Here is a 24,318-nt window from a genome sequence, read left to right as displayed (position 1 = left end):
AGGTGCTTGTGCAGTCTCTTGTACTCTCAAAGCTAGACTACTGCAACTCGCTACTTGCTAGTTTTCCTGTAAGAATCATCAGACCTCTACATCTTGTCCAGAATGCAGCAGCATGACTGGTCTTCAATCTTCCGAAGTTCACATGTCACTCTACTGCAGTGTTCCCTTCACTGGCTTCCAGTAGCTGCCTTCAGATTTAAAACCTTGATGCTTGCCTACAAAACCAAAAATATACCAGCCCCTAAATGTTAATGGCCAAAACCTGATCCATGTCTTGGGTAGTTCCAACCTAAAGTGCAGCTTGTCTTGAAATACCATGCTTCAAGTCTCATGGTAGACAAGCATGAAGACTATTCTCTGTCCTGGCTCCTGCATGGTGGAACGAACTTCCACTTGCTGTCCCTTGCAGTCTTCAAATGCAGACTATTTTGGAATATATAAATGACCACTGACCCTGCTCCTTGACTAACTGAAACTTTTGTTTATTGCACTGATTGTTGTTCAAGATAGAGCTCATGTATTTTGGATTTCTAGGTATCAGCACTGATCCCTGTATTTCAACAGCATTCTAGTTCATTGGTATCTTGGACTCTAACCTATTGTACTGGCCAAGATGTATTCTGTGAGTAAATGACAAAGCACTTTTGTAAGTTGCTTTGGATACGAGCGTCTGCCAAATGCCATAAATGTAAAATGTAAACATTAAAGACCCACACTGAAACACAGAAACAAGGGGTATTTATACAGAGACTAAGATACAGGTGTGCAATGAGAATATGTGCATAGTCCCATCACTAAAAACAGTATAACACCTATGACTTTGTAAGGGGAATAGTGAGTTACATACTTATCAGGCTGGCCTAGGAAAAGAGAGCCACCAGCAGGTCTGCTTACCTTTAGGAGGTTGGGTGGTACCACAGCCATCCTAGAAGACATGGGGAACCTGAATTGACAATGCATATGTACATACTTACCGGTAATGTTACATAAATACCCATGGGTGACTGTTTAATGTTTTTTTACACTCACATAACACATGTCAAGAAAAGATCTTTTATTAAATAATTTATCTTTTAACCTTATTTCTGTATTAGAATATTCTAGGGCCAGTGGGCAGGGGTTACCTGTATAAAGGCACCCAGTTGAGCACAGCATGAGGGGAGTATCAAAGAGTAAGGTCAGATTGTTATAGCTCTGTGAGTAGAGAACAATTTAATCTGTGCAACTTTATGGTTAACAGATTTATTGTCTTACTAGTGACTGCTAAATACTTTGGACCACTGAGAGTCACTTGGGAGTTGTTACTCTGCTGTGGGAGCCTTTGTAATCACTCGACAAATGCACTTTACACCACCAAACCACCACAAGGTGAAAGCAATACAGGGCAGGAAAAACCAAAACAAAGGGCAAAACAGGGACCAAACCAAAACAAGAAAACATGGCTTGGAGATACCATGGAAACCATGACAGAAGCCCCCCTCAGCACACAGCACCCCACACACATAAACAAAATGGACAAGACTAGACTGAAACAATAGGTATAGGAGTCAAGGTTGGACAAGGAGCAGGGAGAGGAGCTGAGGCGAGGTGAGGCACAGGAGCCGGGGCGAGGTGAGGCACAGGAGCCGGGGCGAGGTGAGGCACAGGAGCCGGGGCGAGGTGAGGCACAGCAGCTGGGGCGAGGTGGGGACTGGACCTCGTGGAAGGACAGGTAGACACGCCAGGACATGGGACAGGACATTGGACTAGGACTTGACTAGGAGCTACAGGCTAACAGATACAGGAACAGGGACAGACACTTGAATTGCCACAAGAACAGAAACAGTAACAATAACATGGACAGGGACAAACACAATTACATGTGTCAGGAATAGGAGAAGGGAAAAACTACACCCCTCCAAAACTACGCCTATGTTTTTTAGCAAGCATTAAAAATCTGCACCCATTCCCAGCTTGTGACTTTACAACTCCTAGTGCCAACTGAAGATGACAGTAAGCCATAAAATTTGGGTCAAATGTCCTTGCAGAAGTCACAAACCTTCTTTTGTTTCAAACTTTAGTTCTGTTAATGGTAGTGCAGCTCAGACTTACTTGCGCCGGGAGTAGTCTGCACATAACTTTATGATCCCCTGGGGTGTACTCTAGGGTCACTGAAAAGTGAGTGTGAGATTGGAAGAAGGGCTGTGCATACTCCACAACACATGCACATCTTTCAGTTCAATTCAGTTACATTCTGTTCAGTTGCTTATATGTTCAGTTGTGAGCTTTATTGGCATGATCATTTCAGTTTTGCTAAAGCATTTAGATCTATTACTCATACATTAATGGAGCCTATTAATCCATTAATATCTCTGTTCCTCTCAAACACACACATTTATTTAAAAACGTGTGACATCTTTGATACACAGACTTTTTGGATTGGACAGACTACTAACTGGACCTTGGACAGGTCATGGTAAGATGCTAGAATACAGATGTTGGGGTCAGCATCAGGGCTTTCAACTGAGGTGAACAGAAAGGGCAGGGCTTGAGGCAGTGAGCCTGTCAGAAGGGGGACCGTTAGAGGACTTGGTTGTCGGCCCACGATATGAGGGGATTATATGTGTGCAACCAGGGAAGCCCCAGAGTAACGGGGTGTTCAAGAGAATTGATAACTAAAAAAAAAATGTCTTTTGTGTGTAGGGCACATGTGCAGTGCACTAGGTGCAGCTTGACGGGAGGCGGGTACATGGGGTTTTGCTTTTTGTGCATAACATGCAGAATGTCATATGTTTCACCACATCCTGCTGCATGGATGGCCGGCAGTAGTGAACAGTTGTCCAATATGTCATGAAACTAGGTGACTCGTCTCCAGAGAGGTGTGAACCAGGGTAGGTTTGCCTTAGCAGAGAGTCGGAGATTTTGTAAATAAATGCTGTGGCAACAAGGACTATCAATTTCCATAGTCACATGGCCCACCAGGCTCTATCAAAGCCTGGTTTCATTTATTCTAGATTATATGAATCTCTCAAGTAGTCACATGGCATGAAAGATTTCAATGGATTTCACTTGATTTAATCTGTATCGTGCTCATATGTCTGATCAGCTACCATATCCAAAGGTAGGCCCAGAACACTCTATAACGGCACAGAGTCAACTTCATATGATCAACAGTATGTTTTTAAGAGAAGTTTTTTTATTTTAGACGTTTTATTTTGAGAAGAAGCTTTTGCAATGAGCCCTTTAAAACTTTCCTTCTGGCATGATTCTATAGGCCTTATCAAGGCCTAGTTTAATGCATTTCAGGATTAGGGTTAGGGTTGCATTTTTATATACAAATATTCCCCTCCTAAAAACAAGTGTGTCAAGTTATCATTTACATTTACAGCATTTGACAGATGCTCTTATCCAGAGCAACTTACAAAAATGTTTTTTCATTTACTCATAGAATGTATTCTAGCCAGTACAGTAGGTTAGAGTTCAAGATACCTTTGAACTAGAATGTTGTTGAAATACAGGGATCAATGCTGATGCCTCGAAGTGCAAAACATACATAAACTGTATCTCCGACAACAATAAGTGCAATAACAAACAATGTCCTACAATAAGTACTAGTGTTTCATTTACTCGACATAGATGCATGATCAGTGGTCATTTAAATATTCCACAAATAGATGCCTAGAAATCCAAAATACATTAGCTCTATCTCGGACAACAATCAGTGCAATAAACAAGAGTTTCAGTTATTCAGCATAAGAGCAGGATCAGTGGTTATTTAAATATTCCACAAATAGATGAGTCTTCAGTGTGTGTTTGAAGACTACAAGAGACTCTGCTGTCCGGACAGCCGGAGAAAGTTCATTCCACCATCTAGGAGCCAGGACAGAGAATAATCTCCATGCTTGTCTTCCATGAGCATGGTGTGTCAAACCAGGCCATACTTGAGGTTTGAAGTACTTCAGGTATGGCTCAGGCTTTGAGCATTGGCATCGTGTATGGAGGGGCTGGTCCATTTTTGGCTTTGTAGGTGAGGGAACACTGCAGTGGAGTGACGTGTGAACTTCGGAAGATTGAAGACCAGTCATGCTGCTGCATTCTGGACAAGATGTAGAGGTCTGATGATTCTTACAGGAAGACCAGCAAGTAGCGAGTTGCAGTAGTCTAGCTTTGAGAGTACAAGAGACTGCACAAGTATCTGGACAGCTTCCTGTGAGATAAAGGGCTGAATGCTTTGTATGTTACAATGGAGAAAGCTGCAAGACCGGGTCAGATTTGCAACACGAGATGAGAATGACAACTGGTAGTCCAAAGTTATGCCCAGGCTACGAGCAACTTCAGATGGTGATACTGGGGAGGAAACTGTGAAGTCCTGGTAAGGGCTGGGAGTTCCTGGGATGTACAGAAGCTCGGTTATACTGGGGTTGAGTTTCAATGGTGAGCTGTCATTCATGACGTAATGTCAGCCAAGCATGCTGAGATATGTCTGGAAACCTGCATATCAGAGGGTGGGCAAGAAAGAATTAATTGGGTGTTATCAGCATAGCAATGGTAGGAGTAGCCATGAGAAGGTATCACCAAGAGAACAAGAATACAAAGAGAAGAGAAGAGGGCCCAACACTGAGCCCTGGGACACTGGTGAAGAGTCTACATTGATTGGATATGGATCCTCTCCAGATAGGACTGAAACCATTATCACATATGATGAACAATTTAAAAGACATGCATTTGATTTCATCTCTATTGTCAAATGCCTATCCAGCATCCATAACCAAAGCTTCACGTTTCACGTCTTCTAAGCGATATCCACCAACTTTAAAGAAATGTATTGTTGTAGAGATTTCATGTTCCATATCGCTTAGTAGAAAGCCTACACAGCAACTACTTCATATAAGGAACTCGTGTAAGATAGTGATTAAAAGTAGAGTAATATAAAAAAATACTAAAATAATACAACCTTAAAATAAATGACAGTGTTTAATGCAAACATTCCAACAAATACATCAACATATATAAATACACACATGCTTAATGGATAAAGGTGCATTTAGGCAGGGACAGAGCCATAGACAGGAATTGTGAATAAGACATGAAAGTTGCATGCCTGTTCTGTAGACACTCTCTAACTACTCATACCCATATCAGATACAGGTAACCAGGGACGTTGTTAGCCACCCCCCACTTAAAGGTTCTTTAACCACTCTCCCTCCACCCCCAAAAATAGTTCTTGTTTATTCTCTTTTATTAGTGTCTCCAAATTTACAATCTACTGAGAAAAAAGGGAACTAGGAACTGGGAGAGGTGCTAATGTCGCACAACAGCCCTGAAAACCAAATCACAATTTGAGTCCGAAAGATTTAATGTTTGTGTAAAATCTCAACCAGTTTGTGTCACGCTATGTGTGAGACAGAGGATGTCTGTGGAGACTGTGTAACCTCAACATAAAAGTAAAGAAAACACATAATTTGGATGTTTGCTACAACTTCTCCGAAATGAAATTGATATGCTAGTGAAAATACCATTAAGATAGCCTAGTAGAGGAGCCCTGATGATTATGGCTAATGAACAATTGCTACTGTAGCATTACTTAAAAACCAAATTAAAAATGACTTCTACATTAAAGAATTCAACAATTTGAGCAGATGTTAATGGATGATTTGTTTTTTCATTTTTACTATTTTGGAGGGCTTAGACCCCCATTCACAAATCTCTATTGATGCCTCTGCTTTGCTAATATCCCAATGTGTCGTATAATGTGTGAGATAGAATGTCTCTCTATGTCAGAGAATGTTCATGAAGACTGTGTAACTTCAACATAAAAGAAAATATGTAATCTGAATGTCTGTTACCAATGAAATTGACAGAGAACCTTGATGGTTGATGAACAAATATTAATGTCACGTTAAAACCAAACTAGAGATGACTTTTGCATCAACCAATGCAGCATTTAGAGCAGGTGTGAATGGATGATTCTTATTCATTTTTGCAGTTTTCCTGGGAGGCTTAACCCCCATTCATATATTTACCTGCCCCTGCAGGTAACAACTTATAAAAATTTAGGCATATGATTAGATAGTTCTTTATCTATCTCTGTATGCTCTTCATTTTATTACAAATGCCCCTTTAAGAACACACCAACATTCTCTTTATTCTGTGGTCACCTGGCCCTCTTTACACTCTCGTCGTAAGGTACATTGGTTTATGTTCATTTATAAGACTGTTCTACATCAGACTCCACTACCTACAGACTCTGTTAAAGCCAGCATCTGTTAAATATAACACTTCCCTTCACATTTAATTGATAGTTTCAGAAACAAATACTTATGGCTTCTGTTCATTTCAGTATGTTGCTGCGCGTGACTGGGCCACATTGCAAAAACACTCAAACTGGAATCGTTCATTTAAATTTACTATTTTAAAATTGTTTAAGGGACACTTTTGTTGATATCTGTTTCTCTGCTAACTGATTATTTAACATGTGTGCCATCTGCGTGGCTGTCTGCTGAATTTGTTCAAAATGACTTTCCTGTTAAATGTTAAATACAATTAGAAAATGAAAACATCAGTGCAACAGACATCATCACATCCTTTCTCCTCTCTCTCTTTCTCGCTCTCTCTCTCTCTATCTCTCTCTCTGTGTGTCTCTAAACTATCATTTTCATCAGTTCACTCACATTTACATCAGTAAATGCACCGAATTTCTATGAGGATAGGATCAGGTCAGTGCATAGGTTCAGAGAAGAATCTTGAAAGAAAGAAAGAAAGAAAGAAAGAAAGAAAGAAAGAAAGAAAGAAAGAAAGAAAGAAAGAAAGAGACCCTCAAAATGTTGCAGTGCAAAATCTATTTAATGTCACACACCTGAGCCTCTCCCCCTTTGAAAGCTTGCCAGTTTTGGGGCAGGAGAGTGTTCCATAAGCTGCAGGGTTCAAGGAGACGAGTGTCAGGAACAAAAACGCAGCACTGTTCATTTCTCAGTGTGTGATCCTGGCTCGTCTGATTTGTGAGTCATCTTTTAGAGGTGTTAAAGTACTGGTATGTAATGAGCAAAACAACATGCTTTCTCTCGCTCTCTCACACACACTCACCCTCACACACACACACACACACACACACACACACACACACACACACACCCACACACACACACACACACACTCACCCTCACACACACAGACACACACACACACACACACACACTCACCCTCACACACACACACACACACACACTCACCCTCACACACACACACACACACACACACACACACACACACACACACACACACACACACTCACCCTCACACACTCACACACACACACACACACACACTCTCACACACACACACACACACACACACACACACACACACACACACACACACACACACTATGCTGTGTGATAACAGGCTGTGGCTTCAGAGGTTATTGAATCTTAAACTGACAGAAGAGCAGACACAGACAGGTTCCTGAGTGCACTGATCAGATCTATAATACACTCACAAAAGCTAACTGCCATATCCAGAAACCATGATAAAATGATTTTGAATGATTTCCGCATACTGAAGGCACTCTTTAATCAAAACATTTGAATGGCTGTGAGAAGGCTTATCAGCTATGATGTGGTCTGGGCATGATGCTATGCGATTATTGCATTGCTTATTAATGCTCAGAAAAAGGGGTCCTATTTTCCTATCATGTTAACAAGTCTCTAGGCTGAAGGATGAAGGACAGTTCTAATTGAGGGCTTTGAGGTGCCCTTTTAATCTCAAGTATGACTGGCAGTCATAATTGCAGAGTGGAAAGATCTACTTGATTCAAATTATGACTGACGTCCATGATGGTTTCACAGTTCTTAAGATGAGAGAAGCTAGTACAGACTGTGGGATGGGGTCGGGGGGTGGGGGTGATTAGCCATAAACAACTCAAGAAAGCTTTTCACTACTGGCTATGTATTTAAATAGAGCAATTTTTAACCATTTTCATTAATGGACTCATATGCCGTGTGTTGAGCAGGTAGGTCCTTTGTTGAGTTAAATTGTCCTCCACTTAAAGCCTGTTTCAATCTCAGTCAGTCATTAAGGCCAATTTTACATGACGTCGGAAGAAATGGCAGTGCAAAGCAGTGATTAGTTTGAACACCCCCCACTCCCTCTTTCCAGCCAGTCAAAGATGACTCTGAAATTGTGGCAGTAATTTGACATTATTGGTGTTTTTCCCCAGAATGTCCTCGTAAAACTGTACTTTTTCTTCCCCAGAGCTGTTTCTGTAGCCATAAATGTTTGACAAAGCCAAATATGTGCTGTGTGCCACAGCAGCACTAACAATGTACCCAGAGTCCTCTGCTTTGCACTGGCATTACTTCTAGCCGGGGATCTTTAAACAGGCGGAAAATGACAGAACAACATCCTGGAAAGTCACACAGGAGACTAAGGACAGAGATAATGAGGCCATTTCCCAGAATCCCCTGCAGTGGTTCTGAAGATGTGTCACTCACAGTGAGCTATCTCATCCCTGTAGAGCTAACCATGTTTGTCATTGTGTGCTATGGGATAAGGGCTTCTGGGAATTAAATTGATAAGCACACATGGGATCTGAAAAGTGAGGTGTCACCTGTACAGATGAACCAGCCTGGAGGATGGCAGGTCATGTTTAATTCCACTCCTTGTGACAAAGAGCTGAGTAAGAGTAGTTGCTCAAACACTCTTCTGACTAATATTCATGTAATTCATCAGTGAGCAAGCAGTAAACTGCGACAGCTCGTTGTCCTCCAGGGTTACGTTACGCTCAACGCAGGCACCGGCCAGAAGCCAGTAATGCTATCAGAGGTCCGGCATGATCAGTTTAGCATGGGTGGGACAAAAATACCCAGGCTCCATTAATCCCAGAACGCTAATCTGCTCTGAGTCCACAGACTGATCCCTGTGTGGTGAGGATAACGGGGAACACACTAATTCGAGTTCAGGGTCACCTTCACAGATTGCAGTGCTAGCCTCAAAGCACAAAAGCCCCTCTAGAAATAACTCCCAATACATCAAAATCTAACAGAAATGCTGAAATTTAATAAACAAGTATATATATTTAGCAATTTAAAATGAATTTATCTTAAAAATATACAAAAGTCCATTAAGAACAAGGCCAATTATGCTGTCTTGGATTGATATATGATGACTGGTAGGCTGGGATTCTATGCAGCAGTCGGATAGCAATGGGACAAAACATGAAACAGTTAAGCCCCCTGTGCGCCTTAAAGAGGCCGTAAAGAGGCTATCTTTTATTCATTTTTGGAATTAAGACTGCAAATGAAAGACAAATAAGCTAATGGTTCAGCCAAATTATTTTTAAAAAGCCATGTTATCTTAAATAAACTAAATAAATCACCAAATAAATAGTTTACCAAACTGACCTGTATATTCCATTTTGAACCTTCGGTCTTTGGTAAGACTTCAATTGCCTCTTGAAAGAGAACACAGGAGAGCTCAGTCAAGAGTCTGTCAGGAGGCTAGCTTTCCACAACCTTTTACAATGGAACTTTTAAAATCATACACACACAAAAAAACAAACAAAAAAAATGCTGTAAACAAAAAACTAAAAAACATACATGCTGCTGTTTGGGTGGAATGACAATCAGTTTCTCAGTAATGCAATAATAAAGTTTGCTTTCATTGCTACATTTATCCATCATTGTTTGGCAACACAGCTTTAGGTGAAACCAATGCTTTAGTTGCTTTTGATTAAAAATAGTTGACTATTTGGTTAAATACAGTTGGATTTGTAAAATGTCATCAACATATGCTTAATAATTATGAACTGGTTGTTGTTTGGTTAACAACCAATCCTCACCCAACCAAATTTCACGCTTATATCTAAGATGAAATGAGATCGTGAGAGAATGACTAGAATTATTTATTACCCAGGAGTGCTTATCTGTTGCTGCAGAATTAATCGCTGCTTCTAGAAAGTCACTAAAAATCAATTATCATACTGAACTCAAGAGAAGGTCTACAATCTCAGATAAAGACATTGCATTATTGTTTACTTTTTTATGAAATTTTATGAAAAATAAAATTAAACGCTCTTGACGTGCAGAGCATAAATGAACAACTTATATAGTCGTGTCTGTAAAAGTATTTACAAACATTTAAGGTATTAATCTTTGCCAGAACACCATCGTGAAGGTGTTGCTCACTGTAGTCTGTGCGTAGTCAGATGCTCGGATGTGTTATGTATAAATTGGCGTGACTTAGAATTCCACTCCCCTCAACAGAACTAAAATGAAATGAAAAGCAATCATACATCAAGCCTGAACAGGCAACAAAAGTATTCCCAGTGCAGACAGGAGATCTATGTTCAAAAATAACAACAGAGGTTTCTGGAACCCTGAGTGGACATGTCCCCAAACCAGGACGGAGACTTGGACTTAAACGCTGTCTGATCAAAATTTACATACCACCCTTCCAACAGCACAGTGAACCCATCCAAGCGCATGGCAGAGGGGAGTGAGTTTACTCTAAATGTGTTCAAACCCAGTGTCTCTAATCTAGCTGTTTCAGCATAGCTCTGAGGTTTGATTTAAACATTCCCTCGTAATTTAACTTGTGCCATGGATGGTCTCTGACTCTTCACTTTGAATGATGTAGTTTTTTTTTCAGTTAAGTCTTTGATTAAAAATAAAGGCAAGGTCAGTGTTGAAGAGTGTTTAATTAGAAGAGCGGGGGGGGGGCAGTTCTTAAATCAGATTTGGTGAGAGTCTGTGAAGAATGATTGTTCAGACTGACTCTAAAACCCGTGCTTGAATGCTAATGTCTCTCTCTCTCTCTCTCTCTCTCTCTCTCTCTCTCTCTCTCTCTGTCACACACACACCCCCCCCCCCACACACACACAGTAACATAAGGGTGAGAGTAATTATATGACTGCTCCTGAATTACATTTAGATAAAAAAAGAGATTTTCTCCTCTCTGTATATTCTTATATAGATTAAAACCTCTGTATATATTTTTAGTAATAGAAAGCATGGATACCTTAACAGCCTTGAGAGAGAGAGAGAGAGAGAGAGAGAGAGAGAGAGAGAGAATAATTAATGATTTATTATTTAGGCTATCATCTCGCAGAGAGAGACAGGCAAGGACACAGTGACCTATCATCCAAGAGTCAGACAGACCGATTGAAATGTATATATGCAGTATGTGTCGTGCTTTTGACAGATTTGCACTGATTTGTGGCTCCTGTTGACTGATTATCCGTATCAGCGCTGGTGGCGGGGACATATCATGCAGGTGGATGTTCAGCGAGCCCTTCCCTTTAAACCCTAGTCTGTGTGCTCCACCGTACCCTGCTGAGTAGAGTAGAGTAGAGTAGAGTTTATAGGACACATAATTTGCAGCTTGGTAGTTGTAATGATGAGAAATAAGGGGCAGCTCGCATATAATCCCTGAAATGGTCATAGGTTAAAAAACACAGAAAGAAAAGTAACTAGAGTACATAATAAACACAAAGAACACAACAAGAGGAAGAACCACACGGAGGAAGTTCAAACAGGAAAACAAGATTACCAATATGTACAACACTATCAAACAATGACCAGTGAGAAGAGACGGATAAACACACGGTTTAAATACACACTGGAATGACAAGGAAACAACTAGGGACGAAGAACGACAAAACACTACAAGGTGATGCAGACAGAAACCAAAACCAAAACCAAAACAAAGTAATACAGGATATTCATTGCCATGGGAAACAAGATGCAAGTGGGGGGGGAAGAAAGAATCATGACAGTAGCTAATCAACTGAGGAGTGTAATAATGTTTGTTGGAGCAGGAAATGACCAGACTGTGCTGTATACGTTATATGTGACACAATATATGTATATATCCACTTCTAAAGTTTTGACTTTAGCATCAGAGCATATTTGACAGGTACAAAATGGTCAGGTTTTTTTTCATACTTCCAATCATAGCCCATTATTCATCATCACTATCAACTTGTGCTAAAGGCCTTTGATAAATGAGGCCCAAAGAAGGAAAGCAACTGAAAGAATTGGAGAAATTTAATTCAACAATCCCTCTCTCCAGAAAAGCATAGCCCTTTATCTAATCCATGCCCTGAAGCAGTAAATAATCATGCAGAGGGTGTTTTGGAGCCAAAGCTCAGAGGCCATTATCAGTCCAGAACCCTACTGGACTATGATGCCCTAGACTATGATGTTCTGCACAATGATGTCCTGGACTATGATGTCCTGGACTATGATGTTCTGCACTATGATGTCCTGGACTATGATGTCCTGGACTATGATGTTCTACACAATGATGTCCTGGACTATGATGTCCTGGACTACAGCCAAACAGTGGTTGGAGGCTGGAATCACCAGGTCCACTGTATCTGCACTGGTGAGGAGAACCTGGCATCTGCTGTCTTCCGCATGCGTTAACTAGACCTCTAGTCAAAGGAATTGCCTGGAAGAGCCACAGTAAAGGAACGATCTCGCTCACTAAAGCTGCGGGAAGTGATTTATACTAAGAACACTTAAGCTATCCTGATAGGATCAATAAAATCGTGGTTCTTGGGGAGAAACGTCTTTGTGACTTTCCCAGGTTGTCATGGACAAGTAAAGATTACATCATATTAACCGGCAGGAAGCATCTGTCCAGGAGCGGCGCTCTCCGTACCTATTTTGCATGGAGCTTGTAGAAAGCTAAGCTCTTAGCATGCATATATTTGGAGGGAGGGGCTTTGGAGAAAGATTTGTATGGAGTGAGTGAGATTGAAGGGAACAAAGTCTGGCAGGAATTAGCAATATATTGATTACATCAGCTAAGACGTTTGCTTCTTATACAAGCCAGTCATTTCCTATTAGTGAAACCAACGTGACCATGAGTATAATTCCTTGTTTACCACTGGGAAATTTTAAAGAGTTTAAATGGCTGACAAAGTCGTAAAAATACCAGTAGTAAGCTCAGGTCTGATATTTACAATATGTGATGTATCACCTGCTAGTGCATTCTAATATCCCATGAATACAATAGGTCAAGCTCTGAACATGAACCAAGTTAATGGAAAATATATAGTTCCAGCACTATAAACAACCCCCACTAGATGTATGATAATATGACATCTTTTTAATACAATAACATTTTTTAAGCAATTTTTGACATCATATATTAATAAGGTGTGCCAAACACCTCAGCTGTGAGGACATTGACGTCATATCAGCAGTGAGCTGCAGGGTGGTGTGACTTTGCTTAATTTGAGATCGACTGTGGCTGTGAAACTTGTGTCAGAGGCAGGACATGCTGCCACAGGAAAAGGGAGGTGTTTGTTTACTTATTTATTTAGAATAACAAGCCTCACCCACATTACAATAAAGGAGCAGAAGAATCTGGTTTAGAGAAAAACATCGAGTAAAAGAAGAAATTAAAGTGTGCACTTGTGTGAGTGTGTGTGTGTGTGTGTGTGTGTGTGTGTGTGTGTGTGTGTGTGTGTGTGTGTGTGTGTGTGTGTGTGTGTGTTTGTGTGTGTGTGTGTGTGTTTGTTTGTTTCAACACACTCCTGCTGGGAGTATAAAGTTGACCCAGGAGGGATGAATGTTTCAAAGTTATAAATGCTGCATGTTCAAAACCTCCAGGCGCCAGAGCTCCTGAGTTCTTCCTTTGCCACTAACATGAGAGCAAGTCAAGTCAAACTTATTTATATAGGGCTTTTTACAACTCATGCTGTCAAAAAGCAGCTTTACAAATATTTGAGTCCAGATCCCAAATGACCAAGCCATTAGCAAGAGTGGCAAGGGAAAGCTCCCTGCGTGGATTTAAGGAAGAAACCTTGGAAGGATCAAGACTTAAAAGGGAATCCATGCTGCTTGGATGGCCCATCTTACAAATGGTCCATGCTCTATTACATCATACAGTTTAGCATAGATGTCAGCTTCTCTAGTGGGTGTAGAGTTGGTGAGCTGTTTCTGCATCTGTTGCAGTAGATGGAGTGTGTGGATGAACATGACAGCATCACTTCATCTACTGACAGCACTGGGAGATTTTCTGGTGTCTGCTTCATCATCAGTGGGCAGGTCTAATTCAGTGTTGACATCATCTCAGCAGTAACATGCAGATACAACAGAAAAAGATGTAGTGAGGTCTGTAAAGATGAAAACAGTCCATAAACAGTAGGTGTGCCAGTGATCGGCAAGTAGCCCCAGCAGGTCTGTCTGTAATAACTAAAAGGGAGAACCAGAGAATAACGACAGTCCTGAAGGCTCTCCGAGAGATGACACTCCACCCATATCATGGAAGGTTATTGCATAACTGAGGGACTTTATAGGCGATGGCTCTTCTCCTGGCTGTATATATATTAATTCTAGGAACTACGAGAAACCCTACATTTTGAACACAGGTAGTTAACAATCTTTTAATATCCTCTCTTGTAATTCTCTTGTACTTTTAGATCTTAGTGCTGTATTCAATATCATAAACCACAATGTCTTACTGGACAGGCTGGAGACACTCACTGGCATTGGGGGATGGCAGAGTCTTGGTTTAAAATCCTGTTAGACAGAGTGATAACAATTTGTCCTTGTACATAATGAATTACATGAGCTTGTAAAAGTAAAATATGGTGTCCCACAAGTGTCACTACTGAGTCCCTTTTTTATTCCAATTAATATATGCTACCGTTAGACATAATTATTCATAAGCATAGCATTAGCTTCCACTGTTACATGGACAATACTCTTGCATATGTATCTGCTAATACACTTAACAAAACTGAGACTTGTTAAGACTGGGGTGCTATTGCTTGGATCCAAGACTGCAAACTGACTGATATTTTTGCTAATATCTGATGACTTTTCAGTTACATCCCAAAAAACAGGTGTTATAATTGTCTCTAATATTTGACACACACATGTGTAATGTTACTAAAGCTGCCTTTCCCTTTTTACGTTAACATTGCTAAACTGAGGCTGAACTGATATACGTTCCTCTACTTACCAGATGCAGAGAAATTGGTCTATGCTTGCATTACATCATGGTTAGATTATAATAATGATCTTGCAATTGGATGCTCTACAAAAGTTATTAAATAAACTCCAACTTGTGCACAATTTGTGCAGGTTTGGATGTGTCGCCAGACAGGGCTTTAGGCAGAAGCCGCTAACAGATAGTTCATGATTAAATATGTTGACAGCGGTCCGTGCCTCTATGGCTACATGGACAATGGTGACCTCCATGGTAACTATTTCACTGCTGGATTTGCACACACGCCACCCTGTGCCTGACAAGCATTTTGCTCAGCAGCAGTTGTCATGGAAACCACACACCTCTCTGCAGAGACAGTCAACATGGTACACTCACACTCACATATTCACGTGCAAAATTGAGGTGTGCCTCAGTGATAAGTTATAGTCTGCAGCGCCACATATGATATCTATCGAATTTATGTGGAGTTTGTCCTTTGTATGACATATGATCAATAGTGTGGAAAAAAAGGACAATAAATTTCATATTTCCACAAATAATATTGAAAATAGTCAGAACCAGCATGAAGTGGGTTTCCCAAAAGTAACAGTAACACAAAAATCATCTTTAAATGGTGGAGTGAGTATTACACTGAACACTTTCTCCCATTTAAGATGAATGTAACACTTTTAGGAAACAGTACCCTGATCATTTTTGAGAAGCAATACTTTTACAATACAAGTGGTAGTAATATTTTTGAGACTATCCTTGCTTTTGGCATAGACTTACCTTGCAGTTTGATGCTTAAGGCAGGAAAAGCAACTGAATGCTCATCTACCACTCGGCGCACAGTGCAGACGACACTTCACAAGCCGATTTTACATCCCATTCTCAAACTGGAAACTGATGTATTTGTTTTTATATAGGCATATTTTTATTTGGTTTCATGTGTTTGTATAAAAAGGCTAACATATTTTAAAAAGTCTATTTGTACAAATAATTTCACATTCGTTTAGCTGACACTTAGGCCTTTAATTGGCCAGCTGAACACATTGGTAATGTGTCTCTTATTGATAGATTATGATATGCATATTTATCAATTACACTGAGGCTAATCGCTCTCCGTCATTGTTTTACAGTGTAGTCACCATAACTAATGTAATTGCTGTGGTCAGAGCCAAAGCAATCTCCATAGCCCGCAGTGGCACAGATACACAACATGTACATCAGCCGTTAGAAGGATTGTTTCAGATAATACCAATTTGAGGGCTTTTAAGTTTTATTTTTAATACATTACTTTAGAGCTCATTTCATTGTTATTGTATGGACAAAAACACACGCACACACACACACACACACACACACACACACACACACACACACACACAAATTTACACATTTCAAATATATGTCAAATATATCTCTGTCGATGCAGACTGTGTAGCAGTCTTAGTTCCACTACTACACTCCAGATTAAACACACTGCACTGCAGTCCTGACATGTACTGGATTGGAACATTACATTTCATCAGTGCATTTATTGTCCATTACAAATGTGTATTATTTCTGCCTGATTTACCCTGTCCTGAAAACCAGGCCCTGGCCTTAACATCTGATTATCTCAGGAAGGTCTCAGGAAGGTGGCCTGTTTCCTCAGCCCCAGGACCCTCACTGGGAGTGGGCGCAATGCAGGTTCCTCACCTTCATCCTACATCTGAGGAATACTAAACCAATCCCATCAGCACACTTCAGATAGGTACCTCACACCAAAGAACAAAAGAGGACATCTGTACAACATTCAAAGAAAGTGCCTCAAAGGGTCCTCCCTCTCTCTCTCTCTCTCTCTCTCTCTCTCTCTCTCTCTTTCTCCCAGACACACACACACACACACACACACACACACACACACACACACACACACACACACACACACAAAGGGAAAGAAATAAAGAAAGAGTGAATGACTGAATTTTGATTAGCTTCCCTCCAATAAATCAGCTTCAGAAATGGAAGCCAGGGTTCTGGTCTGCAACTCTCAGACAGTAGAGAGGAGGGCAGCATTTGCGTTGAAGGATGTTTAAACTGTCAAACAGGCGCTCATATGAGATTTTGGCAAGTATAACTACTACCTGCTCCTGGGGACCCCCAATTCAAGAGCTTATTGCTCCCTGACTGGGAGTAGGAAATAGCTTTTCCATCAGTTTCACTTTCTGCCAAATGAACCTGGGGGCATCAAAACAATGAAAGAAAATCAAAAGAAAATTAAAATAGTGTATTCATGGATGGATCCGTGTGTTACGGAGAGAGAGAGCGAGAGCACAGTGGGTCTCTCCTGTCCTCATAGCTCTGCTTTGGCACGGGTGGGCCATGTGCTCCCTGACTCGGCAGGCATGCTGGCACTGGGCATTCATTAATCACTGCATCTGTTCCCATTTTCCTCTACTGTTTTACTGCCCTGGGTGATGATGGGAGTTGTGGTCCTCTGTACAAGGCCTTGTGCAAATGCATTTATGCATACAGGCAGGGGCACTGAAAACACTTTTAGTGAAGAAAAGAAATGCAGAGATTAACATCAGAACAACTGGATTAACAGTGAAGATGACAAAGCAATGGTCCCCTGTAGTGCGTTTGTTTTTGCTGCCACTGACACTGATTATACAGCGTTTGGAATCGGAAACTTTAACAACTCATATGGCACTTTTCACTTCATCCATGAACGTTATGTGGTCAGTCTCAAGAAACGGTTCTTGGCCTTCTTCCTGTAATTCCCAATACTGCCATCATAGCTGTCTGATTGAAGATCAGTACTAATCACATGCTGGCCCTGCGAGCCATGATGGGTGTGCCTGTCAAAAGTCTTTTTGATCTGAACAGACGCACGGCAGATGTCGCACGTCGTGCTACTTGCAAGCTGAGATTCGTCTTGGTCCCACGTGAAAGCCGCGGGAGGTGCAGCGCTGCGGTTTCTCTCCGCTGCTTTGCATTTGGAATTGTTTTGTACAATGAATGCATTCTGTTTTAGTAGCTATAGGAAGTACAACATCTCAAGTAGATCCTCTCCTAAGAAAAAGCATGTCTCCTTGAATATGCAATTGAAGTACATTTTAAAACCTTTGTCTCTCACTACTGGACAGCCCTACTCCAATACTAGGGTCATGTAGTTCTCCTTTATATAATGAAGCTCATAACTTATTTAAATTCTGATGAGAACAAATTCATAATGCTCATCAATTGCATAATCTGGCATATTCAGCACAATAGCACCAAAAGATGCAGCGCTCACACAAGCAGAGGGGTGGGCTCCGCCCAGTTAATAAGGCTGTCCTGTGTCCGTTGCCTATACTAGTCTTAATATAGTGCTGTGCAGCTTCAAGGGACTACATTTGATGATTTATGATGGGCTCCTTTCCCCAAGGGACTGTCTACAAACTACCTGCATGTTGGAGAATGATCGACTTTTCTGTTGGTTGCCAACACCACTGAGGGAATAGAGGATGAGCCAGGAGCCCTCCTGAAGCATGAGCAAGATCGGTCCTGTTGTCTTGCTTGCGTGTTTGATGTGTCAGCGTGCGTTAGTGCATCCATGGACTGTAGGCATTGGGGTTCTGCCATCGTGCACAAAGCATTCATATCTCCCTCCTCTCTCTGCAGGACAAATGGCAGAGTCTTCCCGCAGTTCTAAGGGCATCTTAGGAGAATGCTCATATTCTGAAATAATGACCTTTACTTGCTACTGCAACACATTTAAAGATTAATGACACAGCAAGCTATAGTCCATGATGGGCAGGGTGTACAGAGAGAGAGAGAGAGAGAGAGAGAGAGAGAGAGAGAGAGAGAGAGAGAGAGAGAGAGAAACTAGAAGTAAAATGAGAGGACAATAACACAAGAAAAATGACACAGGAGAAAATGATAGACTTCATCTTGAGCCCGTCAGGCTTGCATGGGATTTTCCTCTCTCTCTCTCTCTCTCTCTCTCTCTCTCTCTCTCTCTCTCTCTCTCTCATTTATTCATTTCTCCTCCCCACCAGTCAAGATGTTAAAGCGTTATCACTCCCAGTAATGACAAGTGAATCAAGCGTGCTGAAAGAGAACTCGACACAAGCGCCATTTCATGCCGTCGGGATGCAGCGTACAGCCTAACATGTTAATGACAGGATAGCCTACACCATATAGCAGCATGTCTTAAATGCAAAGGACCTTAAAGTTACGTATGATGAATGTGTGTGAGAAACGTTCTGTGTGTACTGGACAGCTCCTTATTTACATGGCAAGTCTCAGTCTCTGCATTAAGATCAATATAAGGTCAGGTACCAGATACCACTGCATACTGGTGAGATGTCGATGAAACTCTTATTTATACATGTGGCCCATTGCTGTTATAGCGCAGTGTTAGGATAACTGGTCTGGGTGTGGCTATGTCATATACATCTACATAACCTACATTAACTGATGCCGTGCTATGTTGTGTTAGAACTAGGATTCCCCCTCATCTACAGTACAGGTCAGTACGTTGCAGGATTAGAGCCTGATAATTAGCTCTTCATTTCACGCATGTATGTTGGGGGGGGCGGGGCGGGTGTTCAATTGTGCCAATATCAATACGGGATCAGGAAACATCGCATTAGTATATATCTCCAGAGATTGTAAGCGATACTACAGTGGACTATCTGTGTTCACCAATCTGAAAGATGTGTCCTGCTTCAGAAACTAAAGCAGATTTAAGATACTCACCAGTAGGATAGCACTCACATATATGCATATTTATATCTTCAGGCAATCTTCAGTGATGTGGCACTAATAACATTTTAGTTTTTTGCCCATTACAAGAAAAACCTGGACCCTGAGTTCATTCCCCTGTACCTTCCAAACAGGGGAAATCAGAGCCTGGGAAAAGGATTTCTTATCTGACCTCATTATCTGAGAATATTTGTCATAAAATGTCTTTTTTTCATGAATGCACTGGCATTGTATTCTGGGCAGGTAGTTGTACTGAGGTTCGAAGCTCAGGATCACTTTACTAGATTGGGTTTAATAGCACAGCTGGAGGACGTGCGATCACCGGTGTGAGTCAGGCTGGTACGACTCCAGTTGAGTTTAGGAATGAGTCATTTTTGGGAGCTGCGCAGATCTTTATGAGCTGGCAACAAATTCAGCGCTGCAGGTTGTACACATGGGGTCCCCACTGCTATCGTCACTGATGATGGTTGACATCACTGCTCTATGTCTGAGTAACACCTCCACAAGCGTTTACATTTACGGCATTTAGCAGACACTCTTATCCAGAGTGACTTACAAAAGTGCACAGGAGGCATCACTTCACACAGGAGGCATCACTTCACACGTGAGGCATCACTTCAGCACGACCAAGGTGAACATAATGGGACATCCTGAGCCACCAGCTACTCTCTCTTTCTCTCTCTCTCTCTCTCTCTCTCTCTTCTCCATCTTATTTTACTCCTTCTCTCTCTCTCCCTTCTCTATTCTTTCCCTCCGTGTTCCTCTCTTCGATATAGCAGACACGGCATGCATACGGGTGGGGGTAGAGGATTGGGGGGGGGGGGTTATCACATTCTTAAATCCCCATTCCAGCATGAATGCCATCCTCTCCGTCTCCTCTCCATCTCCATGTGTTCTTTTTGTTCTGTTCGTTCACACAGGCTCGTACGCCGGCGTGCCAAAGCCGCGGCCAGGTCCAGATCCGTCGCGGTTTTATAGATCTACGACACTTGCTGTCCCACGGACTGTAAACATGTCACTTCTGACACATTCAGCTTTCAGTGTGTCTCAACAAAATTCTGTGTACCACACTCCCTCACACTCCCTCACACTCCCTCACAGGCAGAGCTTGAAGGACCGAGGTCCCACACGCTGGTGACTCGGGGGGCTACTGAGACCACAGCACAATAAGGGAGCAGATTGGCCAGAGGGAATGGGGGTTACTGGTTGAGTCTCTCACTATCTGTAGTGATGTTCTAGTGTAGAGTGTGTGGCACTAAAGTGTCCTTCCTTTGCCCACTGTAGAAGTGCACTGAGAATATATCGCCTGACATGTAATTGTTCACACACAGCTGCAACAACCATGTTGAGCATAGTGCACTGATCACAGTGGAGAGATTGACACACACACACACACACACACACACACACACACACACACACATATATACACACACACACACACACACACACACACACACACACACACACACACACACACATATGTAGATGCACAACGCAGCTTAAAAACGATGACAACCCATAGCTTATTAATTAACAGCTGTGGTAGGTTTGAATATTGACTTCAGAATTTGTTTAGCAAGTTTCTATAAGTGCACAGCTCCAAAGGTCAGTAGGTGCTACTGTCCATCACAGTCCCTTCTGACCTCTTCCTGCTCATCCAATTTAATGGTTGTCCATTTCATTGCTGACACCGCTGGACTGGGGTGTCCATGTCTCTACTCCATGCCCTAACTTATTGAACTGAACTGCTATAAACTTCCGTGACCCCTCCTGACCTCCATTAAACAAGTGTCGTGTTTATCTTGCCACCCCAGTCGCAGCTCCCTGAGGTTCCAGGAGTGAAGTCCAGCTGTGGTCTAGGAGGTCACAGGACAGCATTAATTTAGTGGTTCCCTTGGCTGGATTTGGCTCAACCATTAATTGTCCTGGCAGAATCATTTGTATCGGAGCTGTGCCGCAATCCGGAAAGACTTTCATTTTAACTACTGTTGTAGATCTGCACGATCTGCCCTAAGCAGTCTTCATCAAGCATTTGTTTTTCATTTATGATATATATGCAGCACCTGATCACTGTGTGTGTGTTTCAGGCACAAGTCTTGTGCTAGGCTGTCTGATCTACCCCGATGGCTGGGACGCAGACGAGGTGAAGCGTATGTGCGGAGAGCAGACGGATAAGTACACCATCGGCGCGTGCTCGGTGCGCTGGGCTTACATCCTGGCCATTATGGGCATCATGGACGCCCTCATCCTTTCCTTCCTCGCCTTCGTTCTGGGCAATCGGCAGGACGGCCTCGTGGGAGAGGAGCTGCTGGGAGACAGTGAGAGACAAAGCCTTTACATTCAAGGCCTTACATTCAAGGCCTTTACATTCAAGGCCTTTACATTCAAAGCCTTTACATTCAAGGCCTTACAGTCAAGGCCTTTACATTCAAGGCCTTACAGTCAAGGCCTTTACATTCAAGGCCTTTACAGTCAAGGCCTTTACATTCAAGGCCTTACAGTCAAGGCCTTTACATTCAAGGCCTTTACAGTCAAGGCCTTTACATTCAAGGCCTTACAGTCAAGGCCTTTACATTCAAGGCCTTTACAGTCAAGGCCTTTACATTCAAGGCCTTTACATTCAAAGCCTTTACATTAAAGGCCTTTACATTAAAGGCCTTTACATTCAAAGCCTTTACATTCAAGGCCTTTACATTCAAGGCCTTTACATTCAAGGCCTTTACATTCAAGGCCTTTACATTCAAAGCCTTTACATTCAAGGCCTTTACATTCAAGGCCTTTACATTCAAGGCCTTTACATTCAAAGCCTTTACATTAAAGGCCTTTACATTCAAAGCCTTTACATTCAAGGCCTTTACATTCAAGGCCTTTACATTCAAAGCCTTTACATTCAAGGCCTTTACATTCAAGGCCTTTACATTCAAAGCCTTTACATTCAAGGCCTTTACATTCAAAGCCTTTACATTCAAGGCCTTTACATTCAAGGCCTTTACATTCAAGGCCTTTACATTCAAAGCCTTTACATTCAAAGCCTTTACATTCAAAGCCTTTACATTCAAGGCCTTTACATTCAAGGCCTTTACATTCAAAGCCTTTACATTCAAAGCCTTTACATTCAAGGCCTTTACATTCAAGGCCTTTACATTCAAAGCCTTTACAGTCAAGGCCTTACAGTCAAGGCCTTTACATTCAAAGCCTTTACATTCAAAGCCTTTACATTCAAGGCCTTTACATTCAAAGCCTTTACATTCAAAGCCTTTACATTCAAGGCATTTACATTCAAGGCCTTTACATTCAAAGCCTTTACATTCAAGGCCTTTACATTCAAAGCCTTTACATTCAAAGCCTTTACTGTTAAAGCCAACAAAACCTGTTCACCACGTGCACTGTGGGACTGAATGACATTTAGAGAATGTTATAGGTTTCTCCTGATGGGCTTTTTAATTAAATATTTCAGCATTGTCCCTTATATATATATATATATATATATATATATATATATATATATATATATATATATATATATATATATATATAAATAAATGAGACAGGTATAAGGTATATGAGACTGATAAGGTAAATGAGACAGATATAAGGTATAAGGTAAATATTCTGACTGCCTGCCCTGTGATGTGCTTCATTCAGAATGTACTCAGAGCTGAAACACCTGAGAACTGTAGTGAATGTGGATGGGGCTAAACTGCTGCCGATTGAATAGGTGGAGATAAATGAGTCTTGACATCAGAGAAGTAGTGACTTCAAACCTATATACATCAGAGAAGTAGTGACTTCAAACCTATATACATCAGAGAAGTAGTGACTTGAAACCTATATACATCAGAGAAGTAGTGACTTGAAACCTATATACATCAGAGAAGTAGTGACTTCAAACCTATATACATCAGAGAAGTAGTGACTTCAAACCTATATACATCAGAGAAGTAGTGACTTCAAACCTATATACACATCAGAGAAGTAGTGACTTCAAAACTTTGTTTTCTAACTTAGATTCCTTATATGGACTGTATAGTCTGGGGGAGAGAGTGGTGTGTTTTGAAATGTTAACAACCTTTAGATATTACTTCATGTTTTCAAATGTCAGTAAATCTAGGGAAATTCATCTTTTTATATAGGGGCCCTTTGATTGTTGGTGGTGGTGGCACCTACAGCTCTTTGTTCATGAATGCACCTCTAAAACGAGTTAAAAATGAACGATTTGGATGTGCAGCTTTACATTTCAGCTGATCGGCTTCGGTGCATCTGTCCAGTGGCCATGTTATCAGTGCACAGCTGCTCTGCCATTCTGTTTATTCACTCGCTCCTGGACGAAGCAAAGATGGACAGATCAGGGAGGGTGAGAAACGAGGATGAGAAATGAGAAATGATGAGAAATGGTCATTAAGGTGGAAAGAGAACAAAGAATATAAGGATAGAGATAAACGAAGGAAAAGAGGGGGGAGTTCCAGAGAGCGAGAGAGAGAATGAGAATTTTCTGTGGGTTGGGGTTAACTGAAGCGCAGGGCAGTGGACCGAAAGACTGAGCCATGCATTACTAATCACGCCCTCACACACACACACACACACACAAAGCTGCAGCTAGGAGCCAGTACTTAAGGGGAGCTGGGAACCTGTAGCACTAGAGCCCAGGACACATGAATC

At 41.5% G+C, this 24,318-nt stretch overlaps 1 protein-coding gene across 2 annotated transcripts in view; it reads left to right on the top strand.

Moving 5' to 3' along the window:
* The window catches only part of lhfpl3 (LHFPL tetraspan subfamily member 3), a 33,845-nt gene that overhangs the window by 6,325 nt on the left and 3,202 nt on the right, over positions 1-24,318 (top strand). For both annotated transcript variants that reach the window (XR_014125833.1, XM_026997315.3), the window contains exon 2: positions 21,747-21,977. Coding sequence is in view for 1 of the 2 variants with exons in the window: in XM_026997315.3 (XP_026853116.2) it covers positions 21,747-21,977 (231 nt within the window). In the remaining variant the exon portion in view is untranslated. The remainder of the gene's footprint in view (positions 1-21,746; positions 21,978-24,318) is intronic.

The sequence above is a fragment of the Electrophorus electricus genome, chromosome 11, assembly GCF_041902795.1.
Source record: "Electrophorus electricus isolate QZ-2024a chromosome 11, ASM4190279v1, whole genome shotgun sequence".
In the NCBI taxonomy this organism is placed as follows: domain Eukaryota; kingdom Metazoa; phylum Chordata; class Actinopteri; order Gymnotiformes; family Gymnotidae; genus Electrophorus; species Electrophorus electricus.
The sequence above is the reverse complement of the archived record's forward strand: the minus strand, read 5'-3'. Positions and strand labels throughout refer to the sequence as shown.